Genomic DNA, 12,066 nt, shown 5'->3' on the forward strand with positions numbered 1-12,066 from the left:
GATTAGTCCATGTTAGTAACGTTACTGACATTATCATAAAACGAGTTGAATATTTCTGGAAAGCAAGATGATTCAAGACAGTTTGATGGTCTTTAGGTTTCAACCTTTCATATAACTGGTGAAATCATTCTTACTATTGTTTATAATATAAAAGAAAAAAATGATATTTATAAAACAACTCTTCTCTTTGGAGTAACCCTTATTGAAATGGTTTCACCCAAAATCAAAGTTCAAAGTTCACAGATGACGTATGCAGTACATGTGTGGACTCGCTGAGGACAGACTGACTCGCTGCGTGAACATGGTAACGTTGATTTCTCACTAACGCGCATGCATGTAACGTAACGTTGACCTAAATGAACTCACTGTATAATTGAACGATTTCATCGTGTTTTAGTTTGCTTATGACTTGGTAGCCCGGAGTCCAGCCTTCTTAGCTTTAATTTGCCACCCAAGCTAGCGGAGCTTTAGTCTGGATGCCAGACCCCCAAACTCTAAAAATTTAAGAGTTTATGAGAGTAGAGTGGAGTAGAGTAGAATTTTCGGTCAGGTAGGACTGTTCCAACTGTTCTATAGTGTGGGGGTCTGGTCAGATGGCTGGGAAACACTCTCTCCCACACTATAGATATTTTAGAGTTTGGGGGTCTGGCATCCAGGCTAGCGGAGCTTCGGTAGCGGACTAAAGAGCTCCTGAACAGAAGCAAAGAAGGCTGGACTCCAGGCTAATAACTTGGTTCCACAGGGGAAGTCTAGATCAACCCCGAAGTTTGCTGAGATGAAGAGGAGGATTAACCCAAGAGACAGCAGAATGTGAGTATAGTAAGTTACTAACGCTGGAGCTTTGCCCCCCCCCCCCCTTTGTGCCACTTAGAAGAAAAATTAGGCATAGGTCCCCGCAATCTCTAAAAGACGCATTACCACACAATACCACATATTACCAGGTTAAACATCATTGTTGTCAAATATTAGGTTGGCATATGTATTCCCCATAGCAAATAAACAGATGTAACTGGCTCCTTACTGTGTCTCTGGCTTTAATGTGAAACACCCTGGAGAGGAGTTTAGTCAGGTGTTGCATCTTGTGCTCGTGTACCTCTGGGTTGGTCCTAAAGACGTGCAACGCTAGCGCTCCTGATGGGTCTGTTTTGAAGGCTTTCCTGAATTTTGAGGATATTTATATCACTATCTGTACGAGAACCTTTTTGTACTCTCATCTACGAAGGACTGTGGTCAACATCCAGCGTAAGTGTGCTACTCTCACCTCTCAAATAGAAGTACCCCCTAGAATAGAAGTACCCCCCGGACAAATCTTCAAAATCTAATAAAAGTACACCCTGAAATATAAGTACCCCCCGGAAAATTTCAAAATTGACAGTCAAGGTAAACTGTGTCCATACAACTGTCCGAGGGAAATAAGATAATAAACAGGTAGGTTATATCTATTCAATTATGCCTCAGGACCATAAGGTACCTATTAATAAGTATATAGATATTGAACAGAATAACTATACATACCTTGTTCAAATCATAACGATCTTCCTCACCACTTCGATAAAATATAACAGTAATGTTGAAAAATTGGGCATAGGTTCCCTGCTATGACTCCTAACCGGGGGCCACGGTGCTTTCAAATTCAACAAGTGAAAATGTACATGACACATGCATTTTCTACTTGGAACTTGAAGCAAGTGATCAAGGAAAATTGTTGTATATAAATTACTGATAATAAAAGCTAGAACTAGAGTTCCACGAACACATATCTTTGCCGAATAAGCAAGGGTTTCTATAAAGAGTGCAGAGAGCGGTGTTTTTATAGAGTTCTTAAATCTATTATGTTTATAAATGTTACCTGATATATTAATTTGAGTCTATCAATTGACATGTGTGTGTACATAACACGGGAACGGGTTTTCTGCACGTGAAAAAATAAATTTCTTTAAAATGTGTCAGAAAATGTGCAGTATAATTTTCTTAGACAGGATTTCGAGTTCCCGCGGTAAAGCCCACAATATTGAACAAAGCTCGACTGTAAAAGTAGCTCAACGTCCTAGGCCGCACATACAAGGAAGTTACCGATGTCATGTTGACACTAGAAGACCGTGCTTAACCGCTAAATTGGGAAAATCTTACGGCCATTACCTTCGCCGAGAAGGTTATGCAGAGGGTAGCGTTTGTATGTGTGTATATATGTTTGTAACGTACAGCATAACTCGAGAAAGCTTGGGTGGATTGTCTTAATATTTGGTAGGTAGGTAGGTCTTGATGAGACTTGGAAATGATTAGATTTTGGGTCCCCTAGCGGCTTGTCACGGTACTGCAGCGGAACTTCCTGTTTTGATATCTCGTGTTCTGGACATGGCTTTTTTGGAACTGCAGGAGCAGGTTTTGCTTCAGACCTTGAAAGGGAATAACTCAAGAAGGGCTTGATGGATGGTCATGATTTTTGGTAAGTAGATAGCTTGAGTGATGATGTACATGATTAGATACTTATTATGCAAATCAGTATCTAATTTGCATAATTAATGAGGAAAGTTTATACATCCGCCAAATTCCATAATAGGACTCTCAAACATGTGACATATGTAACTGAGGAGGAGAGAAATATTAATAGATATCAACTATGCAAATGAGGACCTCATTTGCATAATCAATGAGAAAATACTATAACTCAAGATGGGCTTGAGGTTTCGGACCGGAGTTTTTTTGCGATTTCGTATGTAGGCCGACACCCTCAGGTCGACGGGCTACAATTCCGCCGAGAAAAGTAGGACGGAAAATGTAATCACATGGTCGAAAAGCGGTTTTCTGCTGTTTTCCGATGTATTTATTGGTATTGTCCTTTGTCCCTTTATTTTGGGTAGAAACCATAGTAAAATGTAAATTTGGCACCCGAAAATTATCATTTTTTTACACTTTTTTGATCGAACCTGCTCGGAAAAAACGAGTTTTCCTGGGGTCACGGCATATATGCTGAGAAAGCTTAGTAAATGGTGTCTCTCAAAAATGAAAAAAAATAAAAAAGTCATGTGATAACTTTTTCGCAATCTCCGATGACGCAAATTCGGGGAAAATGCATTAAAAACGATGCTATTTGGGTCATCAGGCGAGAAAACCGCATCACCGTTGCCGCGGACTAATACAAAAAAGGCTTCGATAGCGAACCAAATGCACCGCGCCCAAAAATACTGCAACTCACGGGCTTTTCAGAAGATTCCAAATATTCATGCACAGCTAAAACCATCACCAAGCAATCTCGGGCAGAAATCAGGGTGACGACCACGCACTTCCGGCAGATTACCGGGTCATGACCCAACCCCCGGTCACAATTGAACTCCGACCCGGAACCTTGATGGATGGTCATGATTTTTGGTATGTAGATAGCTTAGGTGATACTTTGTATGATTGGACGATAATATGCAAATCAGACTCTAATTTGCATAATCAATGAGACAATTTTACAAATCTACTGTGTTCCATGATATGACTGTTCAAATATGTGACATTTGTAACTGCGGAAGATAGGAATGTTGATAGATAGAAAATATGCAATTGTAGGCCTAATTTGCATAATTAATGAGAAACTACTAGAGTTCCATACAGGTAAATGATGGCAATTTCATACTTGTGGCATTTAGAAGTTGAACATCGTGTGTGAATGTGAATGTGAACATCGTTGAATCACATTATGCTAATAAGGACCTCATTTGCATAATTGATTATATATGTTTACATACCCTTTCTTAAGCTGATACTTTGGACAACTTCTGTTATTTGGGTCAAGATGATCAACTGGCATGATTTATAATTGATGAGAAACACTCCTAATACGTCAGTCATAAAGGTTAAAATCATTTGGCGAAGGTATGAGGTCGTGGAACTCTAGTTTTAAAATATGCAACACTCTAAAAATAAAAATGGCCTTCTGTGTCTATTGTTGCCCCAAAATATAATATTTTCATGCGTTTATGGTATCATTTTAAAGATCGGTATCCGCGCTTTGCAATATGCTGCTAGTTTTACTGTCACCATCACTGATAGTTGCAAAGAGTGGCGGCCATGTTTTGCGATTTCCAGCTGTTGTTTACCGAATCGTATCGGATATATTTCTGCCGTTTTAGAGGTTTTGTGGCCTCAAAACACATATCACAAGGGAAGTTAAGTAATGATTGTTGTTTTTACATGTAACATGTCTTCTGTGAACAACTTATTCTTCCGCCACCCTGCCGATAGTGGGCAGGAATTATTCCCCGTGCACTCTACTCTGCTACACGTTTTTAGATCAGCGTGCTTTGGTTTACTATGTAAATAGAGACTGTTCAAATTTATTTATATGAAAATTGTATTTTGAAATGTTAGTGTGGCGTCTTATTTTCCCGTTTACTTTGTAGCGTCATAGCGAGATTGACCGATATGTTACGAGTGCCGGCAGGATAATTTTCACAAGGCCCGCCTGCAGTCAAAGCGGCGGGAAAATCAACGCCGCTAGGCCGAAAAATAGCGAATTAAGAGCAAAAATACGGGGGACATACAGGGAGAAAAACCATAACTTAAGATTTTAGAGGGATTCCTGGTTAGCAAAGCCTCCATTTTTCCAAAAAATTACGTACCGTCTAAAATAAGAAAGTACCGGGCGGATTTTGAGGCGAAAAGAAATAAACGTACCGGTACGTTTATTTGAGAGGTGAGAGTATATCATACAACGGCATTTTACAAACCACATACAGCTTAGTGTAATGCCTTCTGTAGTGTGAGTTATGCTGACTACAATAGTCCGGAAACACATACACACAGACACACACACCAAAAACAATATCTCCATTTTTTATGGACATAACAAGCCTATTTCATCACTTAATTAGATCCTGATTACAATTTCATACATCTAGATTTGTTAATCATTACCTCAATAACCTACCTGTCAAAAACAATGCAAATTCATCAAACCCTACCCGAGATACATGTATTTGCCTCCAAAGGTAACATACAAAAAGCCCACTGCAGTTCTAAGCAAGCCACTAGGGGGTCTAAACTTACATCACTTACTCCCGGCCCCAAGAGCTATACACCACTTAAAAATCATGACTATATAAGCACTTGCATGAAATTTGACTACAAGCTTTTGGCAGATTGATAACTTTCCTCATTTATTATGCAAACTATTTCCTTATCTGCATGATAAGTATTCAATAATGTAAAGCATCACCTACACTATTCACATGCCATAAATTATGATAATCCATCAATCCCTGCTGGAGTTATTCGTCTCCAAAGGTAACAACAAAAACGCCAACTGCAGTTCCAAACAAGCAGGGCCTTAATTTACACCACTCACTTGCTGTCCCAGAAGCTATCTACCACCTAAAAATGATGAACCTGACGCCTCCAGAAAATTTGGCCTCAAACGTTGCAGTACCTTAGATATCCGCTAGGAGGCCCATTATCGAACTTGACCTTCCTCATTGACACCCCTACCTATCCTTAATATCATGCACAACCGTCAACAGCTCCTCGAGTTATATGTTGGCGACATACAAACTCACGTACACAAAAAGCATGCTGCAGTACTGTAGGAAAGCGCCAGATAAATCATTTTCGAACTTGACCTCCGTTTCCACAGTATTTACACACCTACAAAAAATCATGAAGATCCATCGACGTTTCTGTCACTTTTTTTGCCTACATACAAACACACAAAAATGCAAAGTCCGCTGCAGTACTGTTGAAAAACGCAAGGTGAACCATTTTCGAACTTGACCTTCCTTTGCACAACCACTACAAACCTACCAAAAATCCTAAAGATTAATCGAAGCTTTCTTGAGTTATGCTCTTGACAATTACCTGCAGACCCACCCAACAGATTTCTCAACCGAAAACATAATCTTCTCCGAGTACAAGTATTCGGCGAAGATAATTAACCTTCCTTGTCAATGTAATACTTTGGACAACTTCTGTTATTTGGGTAGAGAAGAACAACAACTGGTATGATTTTCAATCAATGAGAAACACTCGTCAATGAGAAATATTAGTCATAAAGATTAAAATCATTTTGCGAAGGTGAGGTCGTGGAACTCTAGTGCGTTGTATTGTTGAACTGTATTTCAGGACCGTAAGGTCATGTTGATTTGCTTATATGGATGACATCTGCGTGCGCATCAATTTTTGTCCGATTAAGAAAAAAAGTTTAGATTTTAGATTGTTCAAAGAAGCTTAAAAAAAAGGATCAAATAGATGCCATAGATTATTTTAAAAATGTTGGAAAATATTCATGAATATCTCTGAATGCCAAAATAAATTCTATTGTCAAAGAAGAAGATGTGAAGGATTGAAAATGATGAATTTTTGGGTTCCCAGAGGATGTCATTCATATAAATTATAATCAAATCAACATGGCCTAGCTGGAAACACATGTTTTGTGCTAGGCCTAACTTAGACGATTCTAACTTTGGCTGTCTCTCCTCTCTCGTGCAGAAACAAAAAAGACCGCAGAAAATCAAAGAAGAAATCCAAAGACAACAGCAAGATTGTGGAACGACAAGTGTAAGTCTTTTTTTATTTAAACAAACAGTTACTGAATTTCATCAGATAGTTTGGACTACCCTTTACAGGGCTCGAAATACTGAGTGCATGTGCACCCAAATTTGGAACTGTGCACCTAATTTCTGAATGTGGGTGAACCAGTGCACCTAGATATTTTTGTACGTTATAGGGTAAAGGTACATTTCTACACTGGTATTTTAAACATTCTTGAAATTCAAGTACCTGAAAAGATGATATAAACTTTGTTGTACTTTGTTTGATGTAAATATTTGTTTGAAATTTTGAAGCTAGCTATAGAATAACAGATTGAAGTTCTATGTGGTGCACCCAAAATTCTTTCTGTGCACCTAATTTTGTTGGTTGGGTGCACCAGTGTACCTTTTTCCAAAAATGAATTTAGAGGCCTGCTTTATATCTTCACATTACATTTAATGGTTACTCTATTATCCAGGCCCAAGGTGTCCTCGGCATTGTTCTTCCAGTACAACACCCAGCTGGGTCCTCCCTACTACGTTCTGGTCGACACCAATTTTGTCAACTTCTCCATCAAGAACAAGCTGGATATTGTACAGTCAATGATGGACTGTCTCTATGCTAAATGTATGTTTAGAATCTTTTCTTTTATTTCCTTGAGGGTCAAAAGTTTTGATAATTTATCTTTTGTGTGTGTAGTAAGTTATAGGAATCGTTCTCAATGAAATGTGGAAAAAAAATGATTTCAGATCAGCTTATTTATCAGGCACGCCTACCTTATTTCTTAGGAAAATTTCTCCATGAATGATTTCCAAAAGGATTTACAACTTTGGCTACATCATTCAGGATCTCAAGGGACATATTGTAGTGTCTTACCGATTTAAACATGAAAACAAAGTCTGAAATGGAGTGTCAAAGTTTTTGGTCAATTTTGTTAAAAGTTAAAGTTAAAATCCTCCCACACCATAATTGATGTATAGGGCGGTGCCCATCTCCGTTTCATAGCCCTGGGGCCACACTGTGGTGCAATCACTGCAGCAGGGGGCTAGTCCACTGGCAGTGGAGTGTGTTTAACTTCCATACTGTTTCATAATGTACCATTTTTATAAAGTCTTTGGTATGACTCAATGCGCCTCTTGTCCAGAGGTGCCCTACCCGGGACTAGAACCCCAGTCCTTCTGGTCCAAGTAATTTGAACCAGATGTGGCAGAGTAGCAAAGGCGCAGACCACTACACCAGAGGGACACCCTGTCAATTTTGTACATGTACCTTATAATGTTCTTTTACCATAAATCTACCTTTACACTACACGGGGATATTTACAGTGTATGAATACGACAGATTTGAGGGTCAGATATTCACTTTAATGTCTTCTTACCTCAAAGTATTTATAGTTTAAGGCATTAATTATGTTTGCTGGCATACCTTTATACTAGTTTAGTACATAGTCATGGTAAAAACTTCAGGGGGTATGTACAGGGGGGTTAATATTGAAAAAATTACGAAAAATATTTACAATTTCATATTCAGATAGACTGTCCCCATATTTCTAGGTGCATATTGCTGCAAAAAGTGCACTTTTGCAAAATAGTACCTCCCCCTACTCTCAGGTGACAGCCGCTTTTTAGAGGTGGAATCCTACCTTAGCCTATAATTTCTTACAAGGCATCAACCTATGCTAATGTTGTGGTGCATATGTTCGTAAAACATCAGTTGTGGGTATATGAAGAAAGTAGTGATGTTTAACTTGGCTGATATTATGTCCCAAAGACAGCATTTTTAACATTTCAATGAGAACTAGCCATAGATCTATTTGTTCCCTGTTGTCAAGTCTTTGCTCAGTTAATACAATGTACCTTTGTGATAATGCTGTTCAGTCATAATCTCCAAGCAGATCTATAGGTTGCATAAAGACTGTATCAAACTGGCAGAAGAAGTACGTTTTGCTATACAAGCTCCTTCTTCCAGTTAATTGGATATGGTCTTTGCAATCCATTGGGCCTGGTTGGAGGCTATTTCAGTCACATGTATATCAGAGATAGCATATTTGGAAGCAAAGTGCCCTCTGGCAGAATCTACAGAAACTGCACTACACACACACACACACACACACACACACACACACACACACACATGCATGAATGCACACACACACACACACATGCATGAATGCACACACACATATGCATGAATGCACACATACACACACACACACAAACACACACACACACAGACAAACTTAAAGCAATGGTTCACTCCCTTGGGGTGAATAGTAAGGTTCGAGATTTCTTCACCATATCTGTTGCATTATTTGTTTGTGAGCAGGTGTGCCGTGTATCACAGACTGTGTGATGGGTGAGTTGGAGAAACTGGGACCCAAGTACAGAGTAGCGCTGAGGTAACATGCAGTGTTTAGTATTATTTATAACTAGAGTTCCACGAACACTTTATCTTCGCCAAATAATCAAGGCTTATTATGGAGAGTGATTAATATTTACATGCTTATCACCCCCTGCAAATTTGATCATGCACCATACCATTTGGAAGTTATGCTGGGGGGGGGGAATGAGTCCAGTCTAGATAGTGTTAAAAATCATTTGGTGGTACAGGACTAGTATATGAGTAGAGTGTGCTGATATATGTAACAAGTTTAACTTTCAGATGCTACAAGTATCGAATTCCTGCCATTGATCACTATGGAATTATGGTTTTTCCTCATCAATTATGCATATTGGCTCCCATATGCATAATTACCATCTATCTAAATCAAATTATAACTTAAGCTATTAACAAACCAAAAATTATGATGATCCATTGACCCCTTCTTGAGTTATTACCAAATGAAGGGCGCACAGCTGGCACACAGCTGGGTGACCTAAATCCCAAGCCAGGCAATCCTCCAAGTGTCCCTGAATTGAGGTCGAGTAACAGCTTTCAATGGGATTATACATTACTCTATTTGATTATGTAAATGAAGTCCCAATTTGCATACTATACATTTCATTATGTTAATCATCACCTAAGGTACCTGCGTACCAAAAGCAATAAAGATACACCAAACCCTGCATGAGTTATCGTCCTCCAAAGTTTCATACATAAAGGCCCACTGCAGCTCAAAACAAGTAGTCAAGAGGCCCAAACTTACACCACTTGTTCCCTGCCCCAAGACCCATCCACTATAAAAAAATCATGAACCTGGCGCCTCCAGAAAATTTCACCCCAAACTTTGAAGCTCTGCTGCAATACTTTAGATACTCCCTAGAAGGCCCATTATCGAACTTGACCTTCCTTTCTGTAAACCTTACCCACCCACTAAGTATCATGCAGAACCATCGACAGCTTCTCGAGTTATGTTGGCGACATACAAATACACATACACACAAAGCCTGCTGCAGTACCAACGGAAAATGCCAGGGGAACCATTTTTGAACTTGACCTCCGTTTCTACAACATCTACACACCTGCAAAAAATCATGAAGATCCATCAACGTTTCCGTCACTTTTTTTTGCCTACATACAAACACAAAAAATTCAAAGTCCGCTGCAGTACTGTTGAAAAACGCAAGGTGAACCATTTTCGAACTTGACCTTCCTTTGCCCAACCACTACACACCTACCAAAAATCATAAAGATTCATTGAAGTTTTCTTGAGTTATGCTCCTGACATACATAAAGACCCACCCAACAGATTTTTCAACCGAAAACATAATCTTCCCCGAGTACTAGTACTAGGCGAAGATAATTAGTGCTTTCGCCAAGAAGGTTATGTTTTTCAGTGTTTCTGTGTGTGTGTGTCTGTGTGTGTGTAAACAGTTGAGAATGCTTGGATTGTCTTCATACTTGATATGTGGGTGGGTCCTCTTGAGACCTTGAAATGGTTAGATTTTGGGGCCCCTATCAGCTAGTGGCTTGCTATGGTACTGAAGCAGAACCTCCGGGTTTGATATCTCATGCTATGGACATGCTATGGTCATGATTTTTGAGTGGTAGGTAGCTCTTGGGAGGGAGATTAAGTTGTATAGGTTGTCTTTTAGGTTGAGTAATGGAAACCTTATTGGAATATGTACAATGATGGTAACATGTAAGATGTGTCTTTTTTACTTGTAGACTTGTGAAAGATCCCAGGTTTGAGAGGCTACCCTGCATGCACAAAGGAACGTACGCAGATGACTGTCTGGTGGCAAGGGTGAATCAGGTATGTCAACAAAATTTGAACACTTGTTCACAGGTAATAGAGAAGATGCCCCAAATCAGGAGAAGACCAAAGACATTCTCTTTCAATAATTTTACCAACATCACTTGATGCAGTCATTTTCATTTAAGGAATATCTCATGATTACTATTTGGTGTGTACAATCAGGGGAGCCATTATTTTAGTTCAACATCTCGTATGTGTAAGTGTTACCATGTAAGGCCACAGCAAGTAAATTATATGGATGACATCAGCGCACGCATTGATTTTCGTCTGATTTCAAAATAAAAAACTAGAATTTTTTTACCCTTTGGCAATGGTCAACATATCATAGATAGGACAATATATCCCCAAAACATTACATGCTTTATTTTATTCAAGGTTGAAAATGGGGGTATCCTATTTTTTTGCCCATCTTGTTTTTGTTTTCTGTTTTTTTTTCGTGCGCATTAATATATTAGAGTCTGCAAAGGATGTCATCCGTAAAATTTACATGCTAATGTTCTAATTCTCGGACTGCAACTTAACTCCCTTATTTTATATGTCTAGCACAAATGCTACATCGTGGCAACCAATGACAAGGACCTGAAGCGCAGGCTGCGTAGAATTCCTGGTGTTCCCATCATGTACATCAGACAACACAGGTCAGACTGGAAATGTCTCTGAATTTAGACTTTTGGGACAATTTGCCTTTTTTATAACACATCTCTGCTCCTCCCAGACGTACAGTTTAATATTAAGCGTACATAAACTTTTTAGCTAGTCAGAATCTACCAAACAGCTACAAAATAATACAGTAACATACCTAAGTCTGAAGAAGAGAATTGTGCCAAATTTCAACTCATAGCATAAAAAAATGAACCTGCTATGATACAAATTGCGTTTCTTATTGTATCGCCCTCGTATCAGCAGGTCAAATTGTACAATGTAGTTGTAGACACAATGAAAATGAATTAGAAGTTATATTTCATTTTTGCCACTGATCACCTTTTTTTTTTTTCTTTCCCCCCAGATATTCTATTGAAAGGATGCCAGATGCGTTCGGAGCACCAAAAGTGTGATTCACCAGATTGTAGAGATAGTAAAAAGAAAAACATTGACCGAGAACAAAATAATAAAATTGGTAAATGAATTCTTTCCTCTTGAATTCTTATTGTATGTTTATCTTAATCCACAGTCCTCAGCACCCTATTTGTTGCGGCGTAGCAGTTGCAGGGTGTTTTGCCCAGAAGCCTTTGATTTGTCTCGTTGACATTGTGCCCTTTCCTCATTAATTATGCAAATTGATGATTTGCATAATCAGCATATGATTATGTACATCATTACTTAAGCTATCTACACACCAAAAATCATGATAATTCATC

General features: G+C 38.8%; 1 protein-coding gene across 1 annotated transcript; it reads left to right on the forward strand.

Annotated features, from left to right (window-relative positions):
* Positions 1 to 175: 175 nt before the first annotated feature.
* Positions 176 to 11,834, forward strand: LOC136432245 (rRNA-processing protein FCF1 homolog). The gene is made up of 8 exons (XM_066423328.1): positions 176 to 304; positions 743 to 810; positions 6,469 to 6,537; positions 6,989 to 7,137; positions 8,836 to 8,908; positions 10,618 to 10,705; positions 11,252 to 11,346; positions 11,715 to 11,834. The coding sequence occupies exons 1-8, from the start codon at positions 251 to 253 to the stop codon at positions 11,761 to 11,763; spliced, it is 645 nt and encodes a 214-aa protein (XP_066279425.1). The 5' UTR covers positions 176 to 250; the 3' UTR covers positions 11,764 to 11,834.
* Positions 11,835 to 12,066: the final 232 nt, after the last annotated feature.

The sequence above is a fragment of the Branchiostoma lanceolatum genome, chromosome 4, assembly GCF_035083965.1.
Source record: "Branchiostoma lanceolatum isolate klBraLanc5 chromosome 4, klBraLanc5.hap2, whole genome shotgun sequence".
NCBI lineage: Eukaryota > Metazoa > Chordata > Leptocardii > Amphioxiformes > Branchiostomatidae > Branchiostoma > Branchiostoma lanceolatum.

Coding starts and splice junctions, on each gene's coding strand:
- LOC136432245 (XM_066423328.1), top strand. CDS start 251: ATGCAGTACATGTGTGGACTCGCTGAGGACAGACTGACTCGCTGCGTG. Junction 7,138..8,835: donor GGACTGTCTCTATGCTAAAT/GTATGTTTAGAA, acceptor GTTTGTGAGCAG/GTGTGCCGTGTATCACAGAC. Junction 11,347..11,714: donor ATGTACATCAGACAACACAG/GTCAGACTGGAA, acceptor CTTTCCCCCCAG/ATATTCTATTGAAAGGATGC.